Source organism: Eleginops maclovinus, chromosome 1, assembly GCF_036324505.1.
Source record: "Eleginops maclovinus isolate JMC-PN-2008 ecotype Puerto Natales chromosome 1, JC_Emac_rtc_rv5, whole genome shotgun sequence".
Lineage (NCBI taxonomy): Eukaryota > Metazoa > Chordata > Actinopteri > Perciformes > Eleginopidae > Eleginops > Eleginops maclovinus.
The window spans coordinates 12,851,623-12,867,628 of record NC_086349.1 but is presented as its reverse complement, the minus strand read 5'-3'; the positions used below and the strand labels follow the sequence as shown (position 1 = coordinate 12,867,628).

The following is a 16,006-nucleotide window of genomic DNA, read 5'->3' as shown; positions in this document are numbered from 1 at the left end:
TTTCAGCGAATCAATAAGCATATCTTTTATTATTTATCACTAAATCCCACCACGGTTAGAGCATAATTTCAGAAACAGATCAAGTATTCATAGCAGCTTTGCGGAGATAAATTGGACCATTTTGGAATTTAACATGATTAGTCGTGCTGCTGTGCTCACAGGCCCACTTTGTATGATTTACTTTTAATTTAGACTCCGTTTCCAAAAATTGAAAAGCCACCATCCTGTTCTCTTCACCTCATCCCAGCGTGATGTCTCATCCCCCGCCACCATCACCGCGCTGACTGTATTAACTCCATCTGTGTATTTGCTGTGTGTCATTTAATGTTTTAATCCTTCAGCCGTTGTTTGATTTATTTGTTTATATTATTTATAACATTACATGAATTTGTTTTATTAACCTTGTATTTGTTTTTTTAACATTGCTCTTGAAGTGTATTGTAGATATTATGAACTCACTGTTAGTGGTTGTCATGCTTATTTGGGTTTAATTCATTGTGAAGAGGAAGTTATGTGCTGCAGCAGCATTTGAAATCAGAGCACACGCTGTACCGAGGCTGTTGCCTAAGCACCGGTAACGTCATAGCTGAGTCATACACATCGTTTGGCAAGCCATGCACGCTACCAGACTGAGCACCAGACGTAGCTCAGCCTCTTCGTCACTGTGACTTCAGAAATTTTCCAGACTGATATTCCTCCTACCCGGCCTTGAGTCTCCCATCAGAGGGAGAGGAGGAGGGAGGGGCGACACAAAGAGTAGGTCACCAGGGGTGCAGCAAACCTAATCAAGCCCTACAAAACAAAACGTCAGCTAGGGTTTGAGTTGGAGACCAACATCTCTATATCTATATTACGACCCAACAAACAAGTCTTTTACAGCCTTTACTGCTGCATCCCAGGCGATCTGTCATCTCCCTGTCAGTTTAAAAGTAAAGGGGATGCTTTAACTGCTGCTGATTACAGTGAGCTGGAGCACTTAGAATTCATCAGTATAATGTTCCCTTGTTTTTTCTTTGTTTGGATTTTGCTCAATCCTTCACATAATTGTTTCTAATGCTTTACTGTATGTTATAGTAGTAATTAATATATACTTTATCTGCACATTATGATATTTAAATCATTGTAAAGACCTGTTTGTCAGTAATGTATAGCCTTTAGAAAGTAGGGAGATATTTCATTTGTTTTAATAAGCTTTATTAGTTGCCGTTATAGAACAAAAACTAAAATAAATCCTCATTAATATGATTAAATGTGTCTCCTAGATCCAAAGACTTCAATTGTTCCACACTGCACCAAAATTTCACTTCTCTCTCTTCCTTTTAGAGCTTTCGTGTACTTGAGCAACCTGCTGTACCCTGTGCCACTGGTGCACCGTGTTGCCATAGTAACAGAGAAGGGCGAGGTGCGTGGTTTCCTGCGTGTGGGGGTCCAGGCTATAGCTGGTGAGTAATTAATGAGATTTTCTATTGAGCACGACTGCTAGCATCTCTATGCAAAGGTTATGCCTGCTAATCACTCATTCAAAATTCACTTTATACTTGGGCTTTCACCCACACTGCATCCATATAAAACAATCCACGTTTACATAAATAGACGAGGGTAAAGGATAAAAAAAATAAAATAAGATGCACATCTAAGAATATAGAAAAAAAACATAAGCTAATGATAATTTCAGTTGTGCGATATCCATGTGAAACTTTAGTTTAACTATAGTTTAAAAACCTACATCCTTCCCTGATACTGGGTTTCAATTTCATATATTGGTGCTATATTTTTATATTTAGACAGCAAAATATATTTAACTCAAACCAATTAGCTATATAACTGTTTTTGACTTCTATTTTGATATCAGTGTGAGACCGTTTTGAAAAGCCACATATCTGGTGGCAGAGAGACGACTCACTCAGATTTTCTGTGTGTTCCTTAAAAGTGCTCTGTGGGTTTGAGTCAGCCATGTCGGCTTTGGATCCTGATAAAAGTATCGTTTGTCTCTTTGTAGCTGACGAGGAGGCCCCAGACTACGGGTCAGGAGTTAGACAGTCAGGAACCGCCAAGATTTCCTTTGATGACGAGTACTTCAAAAAGGTGAGCCCTGAGTCAGATGAAAGAAGTTTCAAACCTAAGACACTTGTTTTTTTTAGCAAGAGAGTGGGTGTTAAATATTTAGGATCAAACATGAAGTCGACAGAGGAGTTTCTGTTGTTTTAGTTTTGCAACAAAGTCACAGAGGCTGGAGATGTATTTTTTTTCTTGCTACCAACAATTGAGAGGTTCCTCCAACACGTTTATTTAATACCTGTCAATACTAGTCAATACTACCTTGCAGATTCAGAGTAATAATACAATATTTGTTAATAATTGTATTGGAGGAGGCCCATGAGAAGAAGAGGATGAAGTGTGAAGAGTTGGTCATTGACTGTCGCAAGCAGGGCTGCAAATTGTATGCCCATAGAGGTTGGCTTCTGGGGGCTTTGTGAGGCAATCACTCTACAAAGCCTTTAGTCCAGTGGGCATCACAGGTGCAAAGAGGAGGAGAGCCATCAATACCATCACTGAGGCAGCAGAGAGAGCCTCGAGATGGCTCTGGATCAGGAGAGGAGGCCCATGGGGAGGAGCTAATGCCACCTGAACACAAGTCATGGTCTGATCAACCCTGGCTGGGTCGTTAGGGCGAGGGTGTATGATGTTGAAAGACCCGAAACGTCCGTTGACCCCTGGTTACATCACTGATGATGTGTTCAAGAGAATCAAAAGATGTATTTTATCAATCACTTAAATACCTGTAACTACTACTTACTTTGCAGATTCAGGTTGATAATACAATGCTTGTTAATCATTTATATTTAGGATAAAGTAAAACAGTTCGCATTCAGTAATATATTATATAGGTTTTTCTGAAATTGGCCACATTTTATTATGAGTGCTTTTACTTTATTTCATTATATTTTATTGCTAATACTTTTGTCCTTTTACTCAAGTTTAATGCAGGACCTTTACTTAATTTTTTTTACACCTTGGTAATAATTCTTTAAAGTAAAAGATCAGAGTACTTCTTCCACCACTTCTAACAGCTATATACTAATGTCTTGTTCATTCTCCTCCTCAGAATGACTTTCCCTCCACGGTTATGACCCGCTCTGGCATGTCCCTGGAAGAGCTGCGCATTGTGGAGGGTCAGGGCCAGAGTTCAGAGGTCACTACACCCTCAGAGGAGCTCAACAGAATCAATGACATGGGTAAGACTGCAAGACTTTCACCTCTCCACTGGTAAATCTCAACATCTCAGCCCACCCGGAAACATAGTCGGCAGATGGTCCTGTTGAATGCAAAGGAGGGCGGCACATGCATAGTCATGGAAATGAGACTCATGCCGTTTTTCATACTTTGTGAAGGAATGTCTCTACAAATCACATAAAGTGCAGAAACTAGTCTGATTGTATCGTGCAGAGCTTAGAATTCATATGCAGATTACAACGGACAGGTGCAGCTGCATTTTCAGTTAATCGGAGCTCAAGTCCTGCTCTAACTTTCCCCTGTGGCTTTCTCCAGACCTCAAGCTGGGTAACATCCCTGACCCCAAGCTGAGCTGTGGTGAGGGTCTGGCCGGCCAGCTGGAGGTGGGCAGCATCTTTACCTTCCGTGTCACTGTGCTCCAGGCCAGCGGCGTCCCACCGGAGTACGCAGACATTTTCTGCCAGTTCAAGTGAGTCATCAATCCTCATAAATATGCTGTGAATATTAAATCCTAAAATCAAAGCTATTCAGTTGAAAACGGCTTTGATGAGGGAGAAACTCATAAATACAACAATAATACTAAGATAATATACATTCTTTTATCACCCTGTAGGTTTTAAAGGCATTTAATTTTAGTTTAAAACGGCTTTATATTTAAAAATGTTAGAAGAAATGTACCTTGCCCATAAAAATTAAAAGAACAATGACAAGCTTAATGCTGAAAGATGTGTTTTGTGTGATGACAGAACAAGCCTGTCTTGTTCATGTTGTCAAAGTGACACTGACATCCATTTATGTTCCTGTTCTTAGTTTCCTACACCGTCATGACGAGGCATTCTCCACTGAGCCTCTGAAGAACACCGGCAAAGGAGCTCCTCTCGGTTTTTACCATGTCCAGAACGTAAGTCCACACACCCACACACACATCAACTTTAGTTTAACAGCTTTCCGTAACTGACCTTCATTTTAACAAAACCTTTTTTTACTGTTGGATCAGGTTTCTGTTGAAGTAACAGAGTCCTTTATCGAGTACATAAAGACCAAGCCCATCGTGTTCGAAGTGTTCGGCCACTACCAGCAGCACCCGCTGCACCTTCATGGCCAGGACCTGATTAGGTTTGTGCAGTTGGAACAAATATTCCTCTTAAAATGTTTTCCCTTTATGCACGGCAAACATACTCTAACACTACTAGAATACAATTGACACATTTTGTTAGAATGTTCCAATTGCTTTCTGTGTTATAAGTTAAGTCTACATTTTTTTCAACAGTCCTCCTACACAGTCCAGGAAGTACTACCCTATTCCCATGCCTCTTTCTAGACCAGGTAAGGATTATATTGTCATTACCATCACATACTGAAACAGCAATTTGTCACCCTAAATTCAGCATGTCTCTTCTGTTCGTTATGGTTCTGTCATCATGCCTCATATTTTCTTCCACTTTTCTTTCATTTCTCGCTTCCTTTGGAATTTTTGTTCTTATTTAATCACTCTCACACCAACCCTAATCCTCTTACCCAACTCCATCCTCCTATTCCCAAATCCCCTCATTCACACGTCCTCTCCAATCTTCCTCGCTATTCGTAAAATATCTCACAATAAAATCCCAGACCACTACCGTAAGATAGAGTTAGTGCGCTACTTAATGAGTGGCTATATGAACGACAAAGTGCTGGACACGCTGTCCGAGCACGCCAACGCCCTGGCCTCCACTGCTGTGGCCAGTCTGGAGGATGAGGCTGACCAGCTCTCTCACTTCATCTTCCTCCCTGTGCCCAATGACCCGGTGCTTATTGTGCCCAGGCACCATGGTTGGTACAGCGGACACTGTAGTAGCTAAGGCATTAGATGTTCCATTGTTGTAATTAGCTGTGTTTCTCTCTTGTGCTGTGTGACTGCAGGAAGTAGCTCCACAAAAGCTCTGCAGTGGTGAGGTGTGCTCTGCTGCGCCTCAATGCTGCAGGTCTGTTTAGAATAAGTCAATCAGCCAAACCCTCCGCTGTCACTTTCAAAATGGCATCAGCCGACACCTTCAGGTGCATTATAAAACTAGTCTTTATCAGAAGCATACAGGAATCAGCAACATAGCATTCACAGCATAAATCCAGAGGCTTAAGCCTTTATTTGTTCAGCTACTGTCCAATTATGGTAGTTGTCATGTGCAATCATGTTCTTTTTAACCATATTGAACACAAATAGTTGTAGCCGTGTGTCTCAGAGATTAGCCCGTTTCAACAGGAACATAATCCTGACGTGTCAGAGAGCAGGGTGTGGTGTAATCTGTGATTTAGCTCCTTATAGCATCTCAGTATATCCAACAGTTGAGTGTAATGTAGGCTGATTGCTTGGGGCCCAGCAGAGTATTCTATAGAGTTTACATCTATCACTTATTTTCATATATCCCTTCTGAAATTAACATACAACTTACACAACTGTGTGTTTGTGTTTCAGTTCCAGCCACCAAGTTGAACACCATCACCAAGTCCAACCTGGGTCAGTGTGTCAGCAAATATGACCTGCTGGTTTGGTTTGAGATCAGCGAGCTGGAGCCCACCGGAGAGTAAGTGTCTATACATTCTTCTTATATTCACATACAGAAGAAAATAATAATTTGTTGTTTGGCTGGACATTTAAAATAACATGATGTGAGGTCTAAGAGTAATTCCTCAAGTGCTCCACTAACTCCTATAAATATGTTTCTAAATGTCAGAACCTTCCCGTTCTACTCCATATGACGCATGACCACAAACATCGTAAAAACCTGATACGACAGGTTCTTAAAATAGTTATGGGATTTCTAAGTGTCAGTATAGGTTATAGAGTCCGAGGAAATCATGGCTTTACTTTGACATATTCCAGCAACATATGAGTAAGTATGAACTCCATGAACTAAGAGCTTTGGGAAATAACCTGTGTGCCATTTTTTAATTGGAAGATATATTTTTTTGATGCAATTAATCAATTACTCAGAATACTTCGAACTGAGAATACCAGAGATATGTTATGTATGATCAGATATGTTACGTAGGATCAGGCTGAGTATTTCCTCGCTCTTCCCACAGGTACATCCCGGCTGTAGTGGATCACAGCGGAGGACTGCCATGCAACGGCACCTATCTGCTGCACCAGGTGCTGGATCTCTACAAATCGTACATTAATCACTCATACTATGAAGTCAGATTTATCTCACACTATATTAACTTACAAAAGTTAAGCGAACAACATCCTAGTAAATAAAATGTCTACTTGAAAATAAATATTTACAGATTAAATTTCATTTAGCTCTAGATGTCTATACTCCGATCCTAAGCTCCTGTCATGTGTGCTGCAGGGGATTCAGCGCAGGATCACGGTGACTCTCATCCATGAGAAGGGAAGCGAGCTCCACTGGAAGGACGTTCGGGAGCTGGTCGTGGGTGAGCAGTGTTCCTTAGGGGATTTCTACTTCTATCTTTCTACAGGAAACAGGCTCAAGACCAAAACACAGCTGTTTCACAGTAGAAGAGAAAAAACAGGATGTTACTACATGATTATTTCTTCATTCACTAAACAGAGTCAGTGACAACTTGGTGCAGCACCTTCTATTGTCTTAAAGGAAGCTTGGTTTGTGAGGCTGTACTAAATGATACTCCTCAGTCATATTTCCAGTCTGGGGATTTGTTTCAGTTTCCGACCTCAGGTTGCCTCTTTCTTTAAGTAGTTTATACTGTCGCTGATGAACTAAATAACTACATTTTAAAATGTTACACTCGGAGATTCTGACATTTCTATCCAGAGAGACTCATAAGTAAGCAGGCATGTGTGCTGCTTTAAATCCATTATGCTCACACCTGAACATTTTCATTTCTATGGAAGTGCTGTCTGATGTTTTCCTCATTTTCAAATAATCATGCTTTCAAAAGATGAATTTCTGATTTACTGTATTCTTCCTTTGTAATCCTGGACAAGATGTTGATGAGTGGTGCTGCTCTGTGTCCATCAGGTCGTATCAGGAGCAAGGCTGAGGTGGACGATAGCGCTGCTGATGCTGTCCTGTCCCTCAACATTATTTCTGCCAAAAACATCAAGTCATCTCACAACTCCAACAGGTATCTTGAGATTCACACCAAATGTACAAACCTAACACGTTTTAAACCCATATATTTTGGTGCTACTATAAGAACAGGTTTGATGATGATATTACGTTAGTTTTCAGTTCATTTATAAGTCCAAGCCAAATCTAAATAACAGTTTTATATTTTTTTATAACCAGAACATCTCAACTCAGTTATGTTGTCATTACCATGTCATTGTTGATTTATTTTTCCTAAAAAACAGTTAAGAAACAACATCTGTGTATGTGTTCTTGTCTTTACATTTGTTGAAGCCTTGGTGGATTCATTGCATGACCATTTCCATTTTCACTGCTGTTAATTTTCCTGATAATTTGCTCCTTTGTTTCTGTTTGCCTGACTCTGTTTTTGTGTGTGCACTCTCTCTCTCCTCCTGCTGCGGCTGGACTCTTGATTGTGCTCAGGCTTTCTATTGATAAGGATATTGATAGGTACCAGTGAGCAGAGAACATAAGGCTCCTTCTGTGAAAGACCCTTATGCTTCTCTTTAGTCCTATAGATTAATAGAAATAAGTTCTCCACAGTCTGTGTTTATTGTTGGCATTTTGCATTAGGTCTGCCTTTATTCCAATCAATATATAGGATCTGAATATACAAATCCAATTTTAAATCATTTATGGAAAGTAAAGGCAAGCTTACATGCAAATGCAAAACCCTTTTTGTGTTATTTTGTATCATGTAATGTTGGTCTTCTGTTGCACCCAGATTCCAAATGAATGCTTTTCTCTCAGCTGTTATTCACTGTTTGAGCCACAGCTCAATAACAACCAAGGCCATATAGGCACCAACCGGGCTGGCTGGCTCTCTGTCTGTAGGTCACAGCGCCCCCTGCTGCCAAGTACAGGAACTGTGTAAATCCTAATAGTGTCAACAGTCATTTCTATTAAACAATGTGCAAAACATTACTCATTATTAACTGTGAATGCTCTGACAATCTACACATTGATTATAAGTAGGTTTAATGTTTATATCATAACCTAAACATGACATGCATAACATTTAAACCTTATATTCTGCTTCCCACGTTTGGTTTGTGCCAACTGTGACACACGGCTCACTGCACTTGCCACATTTTCTAACACTGAACACGTTGTGTCTGTAGTTAAAGTCTCACCTCTGTGTGTTCCTCACATCATGTTGTGCCTTAGGATAAGTGTGAGGTTCACTTCAGTCACTGCGGAGCATTCACTGTCATAGTTTTACTCACCACATCGGTGCCAGTATATGTGACTTCATGTGGTTACAACCAAAATCAGACTAGTTGGTTTGCTTGTAGTTTAATCACTGCTGCACACATGGCACACATCCCACACACTCTGTTGTTTAACAAAGCACTGACTAGGACTTCTAATAGGGCTATTATAAGATAACATTAGGTAAGTTAATTTCTCTGTCATGTTGTTGATGATTAAAGATATTTCTGGTTTTCTCCTTCAGGACTTTCTACCGTTTCGAGGCAGTGTGGGACAGCTCCCTGCACAACTCCCTTCTGCTCAACCGAGTCACTCCTTATGGAGAGAAAATCTACATGACCCTGTCTGCATATCTTGAGGTCAGTCATTTCTCTGAATGTGTTAGCCATTTTCTGCATTGCGCTCTAGGTCAACATATCAAACATACTCGTTGTCTCCTCTTCACAGCTCGACCACTGCATCCAGCCTGCTATCATTACCAAAGACATCTGCATGGTCTTCTACTCCCGAGACGCAAAGATCTCCCCTCCACGTTCCCTCAGGAACCTCTTTGGGAGCGGTTACTCCAAAACACCTGACTGGTAAGATTTAAGACTGCATTTTGTGTCAGTGGGATTAAATATATCTAGGGCTGTTCCAAATGTTGTTGTTTTTTTATATATACTTGATCCTCAATTTGAATAAAGTGAACCATCTGTCTTTTAAAAAATGTTCTGACTATAGATGGTAGGTGCTTGGCTCCCTTTTTTACATTAAGGAGGACGTTTTCTTTTACCAGAATCTTTAATGCATAGTAATAATGTTTTATAATGCAATCATAATGTTATTTTGGGAAAAAACATATGGATTTAAGCAAATGATTTGTAAGATAATTATGTAGTGAATTTTCAAAGATGGTAACATCGATATTTTCAATAAATCTGCTTTGTTTCATTACAGCAATCGCGTCACTGGCATCTACGAGCTGAGCTTGTGTAAGATGTCCGACACAGGAAGCCCAGGTGAGCAGACAAAACCAAGAGAGGCTGCTGCTTTTTCATGTTTCCTTTCAGAGTTTTGTCCTAAAGAGTGTGTTTTTCCTGAACAGGGATGCAGCGGAGGAGGAGGAAGATCCTGGACACATCGGTGGCTTATGTGCGTGGAGAGGAGAACCTGGCCGGCTGGAGGCCCAGAGGAGACAGCCTTATCCTGGAACACCAATGGGAGCTGGAGAAAATGGAGCAGCTGCATGAGGTAGGTCCTCAAAGGTCACTGTCATCAGCAGTCTTGCGGACCTTCCAAAGCTTTCACTCATCTTCCTGCTCTGCCCTTGTCTTATAACCCACAAAGACAAAAATCCCAACTTTCCTCTTACAAAGTTTCTTCCCATGATGTAAACCTGAATGCCTGTGTCATTTGTCCAGGTGGAGAAAACCCGTCACCTGCTCCTGCTGAGGGAGAGGCTGGGAGACGATGCTCCAGTGGGAACAGCCCCTACCACCAAGTCCCTGAGCGAGTTGCTGTCCCCGAGCATGAGCACAGGCAGCCTGTCCACCTCCACCTCCATCTCCTCGCAGATCTCCAGCACCACCTTTGAAAGCGCCATCACGCCCAGCGAGAGCAGTGGCTACGACTCGGCCGACATCGAGAGCCTGGTGGATCGTGAGAAGGAGCTGGCTACTAAGGTGAGTGTGACTATGGTATTATGGGATACTGACATGTGAAATATTTACTGTGTGCTGCATAGTCATCACCTCTACTCCTCTGCTGTGTACAAATCAGTCTCATCTTTGTTCGGTTGTAGTGCTTGCGCCTCCTGACACATACCTTCAACAGTGAATACAACCAAGTGGTCAACAGCATCAGTGACTGCAAGGTGAGTAATGACTGAATTAAACGTTTACTTTAAATGTACTTTAAACGTCTACATGGTCCGGTTTAGCTATAAGTCATATTCTGTAGAGAATAACCAAAGAGGCAAGAGACCCCTAAATATACATCTACTTTTTGTCCCCTCATATTTACTTTAGTATCAGCAGTGCACTCTCCAAATAATAAACTTGATTTGATTTAGCGCTGTACTACTACGTGCTGTGCCGGGGGGTTTTGCATGTTTATTCATTGCATTTTAACTTGGTGTTTCTGAACATTTGCAGCTAAAGGGCTACAAGCTAACGTAATATTAAAAGTCGTATAGCCTACTATTTAATTAGAGTCCAGTGGTGGCTGCTAAGGATGGTTTCCAATTTGTGTGATTCAAACATTTGAAATACCTGAGTGCTGTCAATGGTCTATCACATGTTTTTATGGTGGATTGTATAAAAGACAGAAATATAAGCTAAGAAACAAAACATTTGCTAACAGCCATAGTATTTATCCACTTGCGGTGTTAGTCTTGGAAACAGAAAACTGTGTTTGACATATATTTCATCCTCTTTCCTCCCAGCTGTCTGACATCTCCCCAATGGGACGGGACCCATCAGTCCAGAGCTTCAGCAGCGCCACGCTCACCCCCTCTTCCACCTGCCCCTCTCTGTCCGACTCACGCTGTGGATCCATGGACCAGAAGTAAAACTATACCTTTATACTAAACCTAAAGAACTTAATTCCTCTTTGTTAACTGAATTATTGCAATGATCAAGATGCTGACTGAGCGTGCTTTGTTCCTAAGGACCCCAGAGAACAGCTCCCGTGCCTCCAGTCCCTCCTGCTCGGACTATGAAAACTTCCCGATGGTCCCCAGTCTGGAGACATCCTACTTAGCACGGGCTGGAAAGAAAGAGTTCCTCAACCTTGTGCCTGATATTGAAGAAATGAGGCCAGGGTGAGTGCTGCAGTGAAGTCATTTCAAAAAGTCAATATGTGATGCATCTTGTAGCCCAAACAAAAAAAGATAATCCTGTTTTACATTCCAAGCAGATATTATTTGAATTGATGCATGAGCCTGGGTGACCTCAATTTTCTTCCACAGAAAAAAAGCACTGCATCAAACAAAGAGTTATCCCTGACTGGTCTTTTTTCCTTCTCCTTTTTAGATCTGTAGTTTCCAAAAAAGGTTTCCTAAGCTTCATGGAGCCGCGCTCCAACTCGTGGGTGAAGCACTTTGTGGTTGTGCGCCGCCCCTATGTCTTTATCTACAACAGCGACAAGGACCCGGTGGAGCGGGGTGTCCTCAACCTCTCCACAGCACAGGTGGAGTACAGTGAAGACCAGCAGGCCATGCTCAAGGTAGAGTGAACCCACCAAGTGTATTGCTGCTTCTAAATAATTGAACACTCATGTTTATAATCTCTTCTCCTTCAGCAACCTCAAACTACATAGAAAAAAAGACATGTTTAGCATGACCAATACTGTTGATTACTTTTCAGACTCCCAACACATTTGCCGTGTGCACCAAACACAGAGGAATCCTCCTGCAGGCCAACAACGAGAAAGACATGAACGACTGGCTGTACGCTTTTAACCCCCTGCTGGCAGGAACAATAAGGTACGCACTGACACTTATCTTGCTCTTCCCTTAGTAGGAAGTTTTGTTGCCATATTGTCATAACACACAACTCTGTTCCCACAGATCTAAGCTGGCGAGGAGGCGTGGCGGCCCGATTAAGAACTGAGTGGGTCGAGCAGCACGCTGAAAAACAACGGCTTCCTCTCTTTCTGGAAAGCCTTTTGAACAAACCAAGTGTTAACACTTATTAATCATTGTGATTCTTGACAGTTTTCTCTTGTAAGTAGACTTGTGGCTTGAGTCTCCTTTCATGCGACTAAAATGTTCAGTTCCAGAGAAATTTGCCTCCCCCGCTCCCTCCCACAACCCTATGCCAATTTAGCCTTCCTCCTCTCTATTTCTCTTCCCCTCCAACTCCTTCGCTTTTTGTGTTTTTGTTTTTATAACAATGTTTGGGTCTAATTTGATTTGCTTTGTTGTCATTCCCTAACTCCCTAACTAGTAGCATGTTGTAATAGTCTACTTGTGTGTGCACGATTCTTCAGAAACAGTTCTTTCTGGCCACTAAATTTCAGTTTGCCAATCATCTGTAAAGAAATTGTCAATATCAGTGTTATCTGTCTCCACAGAAGAGTTTTAACTTTTTTTTAAAATTAATATGCCCGCATGATAACTGCAGCAGTCCTCAGGAGAAAAACCAGTTTTGCTTACTTTAAAAAAATGTAAATCAGATAACTTAAAGTTTAAACCATGAAGGGAAAATATACAAATATCTCCTAAAGTGACGTATCTGTTCACGTTCTGCTACAGACGGCAAGGCTACTTCAAGATCTATTGCTGCTTATGAATTCATAGGTTTTTCTTTTCTTATTGAGATTAGCAGTATGATGCCCCTTGTAGCTCCCCTCTGCCGTCTCCTAAACAACCTTTAGAAGCAAAATGTCTGAAAATTGTGTCTAAGCAAGACCTTAGGGCAGAGCTGGGTTCCTACTGTCATCCATGTGATATATAGACTCCGCTCAGTCCGTGCAAATTCACCATCGCCAACCCCTATAGTGCCGTCAGCCAGTGATTTCTTACAATCATTCATTTGTGTCAACATCAAAAATACACGCAAACATGTGTAAAGAATATTTCATATTTCAGCAGTGAAAATGTGACAATGGATTGTTCCTGCTAGAAGTAGATATTTGTCCCTGTCCTTTTGCTATTTCATCTCAAGAAAACAGGGTTTGTAGAGGAGGAGGAAGACGGACAGTACTCTAAAGTGAGAATATGATTTGTACATAATGTCTGTACTGGAATCAATGTGGTAGTTAACTCACATTTTAGGCATTCCTCTAGGCTCCTCAAGCTCTTTTTCCATACACTAAGATGTTGAGAGTATTTAATTAACCATGCCGTACTGTACTTGTGATACCAGAGACAAAACAACACCTGGTGAAAAGCGGGGAAGAAAGAGAATGAAGTTGCAATGCTCTAGCCTTGAGGCCAGAAGATAACTGTTGAAGCTGCTAGCACATAGCCTGCAGGACAGATTCTGAACGGTCTATCCCATGACTCCCCTCACTGTCATGATAGTGAAGTACTTACTGTTCAGCAGCAACACAGGTTACCACATGTTCATTTTCTATTTGTGTTCTTGAATTTAAACTCCTCTAACTCACTGGGTTGACATTTCTTTCTTTTTTAAATTATTAACATTGTTTTTTTTCTATTATGCTTTTAACCATTCCACGGTGAAGTTTTATACGAGATGTAACAGAGGGCATTTATTTCTTGAGTTGTAACCAGCTTTACTTGTGTTTAACCTTTTTTTGCACATTAACACATATCTATAGCAAGACAAGGGCAGATCACACATGGTAAGTCCAAGATTATTTCTGAGTATCAGGAACACTGATTAGAGCACATATTGAGGCTACACTGGATAGCTATTTATGAGAAAGAAAGAAGTGATATTTAAAGGGACGACATATACACAAAGATTTTATTTCTGATATTGTTTGTGGAAATATTTGCTCCGTACAAAAGCTGCTACAATTGGCTCATAAATAAAGTATGCCACTGTTTCTTCAAATGGTACAAGGGTGATACAGAAGGGCAATAAAAACTCTGGCCAACTAACCAGTAGTAGCCCAGTGTATATTATGTAGGGACATTAGGGTTGAGTGGAAGGAAACAGAGGTAGTCATCGCCTGTTACAGGTATTAGTGGAATTATTAGGTACATATCCTCAAAACATTTGCCTCAGAAGTCAAAATGTGTGACCATTTTAGAGCGTCCCTGCCCTCAGGTCGGCCAACCTGCTAGTCAGAGAAACAAAACTTCTGAAATTGGAGAAAATATTTTGTCTGTCAAGGAAAAAAATAGTGAAGAACCATCTATGCACAGATCAGGCTCTAAGTGCAACGCACCTCATATTAACCTCAGAGTACTGTGGGCGATATCAACATGAAGACCTGTCAGAGCAAACATTTTCACTTTGCTGAGGTATATTATTTTGGATTGTGTATTTATTGTTTGCAATGTAAATATTAGTTTGCAGCTCTTTGCACATATTAATAAAAGGTTCAACTAACTGATCAAATAAAGTCTGTGCGGTTTAGTTGTTCTACTGAGTGAACCAAATGATGGTGTGGCAGCCTCTTCTGGTCTGAACTGGGAGAGCGTTGAATGTACTATGAAGTGTTTTTCCAGCGTTTGAAGAAAAAAAAAAAGTTGAAAAGAGAACTACTATGTAACTCATTGCCTCATTTTCAGGGGAGGTGAGTTACATTAGTGCTTCCTCTTTATAAGAAAGTGGTTTGATTGAAAGTTTGCTTTGGACTTTAATATTTACTCTACTCGTACTAGCCAGCCACTTGAATCATAACAAAACAAGAGTGGTTTTAACTCATTTTATTGTTTTCTAATATCAGGGAATATAATACAAAGTAGCTAGACATCTTAAATGACAGTTTAGTAATGTTGTGCTGGTGTCTTTCTTCACAACACTGTTTTTTTTTTTTCTTCCGTTGATGCCTTGCAAAACAAAACTATCCATGATATTTTCCATCTCCCCCCTCTGACTTTATAATATTAGTTAACTGCGTTCCCTTTGGATTAGTTCACAAAAGAAAAAAGACAAACCACGACATTAACACTGTACATTATTTGTCAGACTGGTTTCATTTTCATACTTATTTTGTAAATATCCGTGTTGTATGGAGCTTGAATTAAAATGTAAATATGTTTACTGTATTTGTAATAATTATAATCCATTCGCTGTATAGCATAGATGTGTCATGCAGATATCCTAATTCTGTGTATGGTAATCTTGCACCATTGAACTGTTTAGTGAATGAGGCAACAATAAAAAGTGCAAACTGTGCATTAGCAGAACAAGTGCTGTGTGTTTGTCTTATCCTTTATGCAGGTTGACTCTCAGCTGTTTGTGTTTTTACATGGTACAAATTCCTAATACGTGCGCTACAATAGCATCTTTACCAGGAACACAAATGTGGTTTGTCGTAATTTTGTAGAAGTATCTTATAGACATGTGGACTGGTCTTTTATTTCTATAGTATAACAAAACTTGATAAAATGGTAATCATTTTGACTTTATCATTTCTTAGTTTGGGCAAAAACAATCTTGTCTCTTATTTATTACTTTGTAGCTCGTGAGTTGGTGTTTTTATGTCAACATCTTGAAATGAATAGCCTCTTATTCTGGAAGGGAAAAATTACCCCTGATTTTAGGTGAAAATAAATATTGTACTCTGTTGACTGCAATATATTTCACCGCAAAATAGACAAAACTATATGAAATAGACATGAAGATATTTATAAATGTACTAGTATTACAATCTTCAACTATCACCATATCTCCGTCTTTAGAAATAAAAATAAGAAGTTATTTATTAGATTTGAGGAAGTTAACATTGTAGTTGTACCAACAGTAGCTTAATATCATGATTATTATTTAATTCCATTTGTTATCTTTTTTAAATAATATAAGTATTATAAGTGTCAGTGGCGGTTCTTCCATTAGGCAAAC

General features: G+C 40.2%; 1 protein-coding gene across 10 annotated transcripts in view; it reads left to right on the top strand.

Moving 5' to 3' along the window:
• Window positions 1-15,354, top strand: part of kif1b (kinesin family member 1B) — a 57,123-nt gene extending 41,769 nt beyond the window's left edge. For all 10 annotated transcript variants that reach the window (XM_063890707.1, XM_063890465.1, XM_063890255.1 and 7 more), the window contains 22 exons: window positions 1,324-1,442; window positions 2,000-2,085; window positions 3,107-3,236; window positions 3,550-3,703; window positions 4,045-4,135; window positions 4,232-4,350; window positions 4,505-4,560; window positions 5,687-5,795; window positions 6,298-6,364; window positions 6,567-6,651; window positions 7,218-7,323; window positions 8,785-8,899; window positions 8,988-9,121; window positions 9,480-9,541; window positions 9,628-9,773; window positions 9,944-10,204; window positions 10,324-10,395; window positions 10,966-11,087; window positions 11,191-11,343; window positions 11,555-11,747; window positions 11,888-12,006; window positions 12,091-15,354. In XM_063890707.1, the coding sequence (XP_063746777.1) occupies window positions 1,324-1,442; window positions 2,000-2,085; window positions 3,107-3,236; window positions 3,550-3,703; window positions 4,045-4,135; window positions 4,232-4,350; window positions 4,505-4,560; window positions 5,687-5,795; window positions 6,298-6,364; window positions 6,567-6,651; window positions 7,218-7,323; window positions 8,785-8,899; window positions 8,988-9,121; window positions 9,480-9,541; window positions 9,628-9,773; window positions 9,944-10,204; window positions 10,324-10,395; window positions 10,966-11,087; window positions 11,191-11,343; window positions 11,555-11,747; window positions 11,888-12,006; window positions 12,091-12,133 (2,542 nt within the window). In that variant the 3' untranslated portion in view covers window positions 12,134-15,354. The remainder of the gene's footprint in view (window positions 1-1,323; window positions 1,443-1,999; window positions 2,086-3,106; window positions 3,237-3,549; window positions 3,704-4,044; window positions 4,136-4,231; window positions 4,351-4,504; window positions 4,561-5,686; window positions 5,796-6,297; window positions 6,365-6,566; window positions 6,652-7,217; window positions 7,324-8,784; window positions 8,900-8,987; window positions 9,122-9,479; window positions 9,542-9,627; window positions 9,774-9,943; window positions 10,205-10,323; window positions 10,396-10,965; window positions 11,088-11,190; window positions 11,344-11,554; window positions 11,748-11,887; window positions 12,007-12,090) is intronic.
• Window positions 15,355-16,006: the final 652 nt, after the last annotated feature.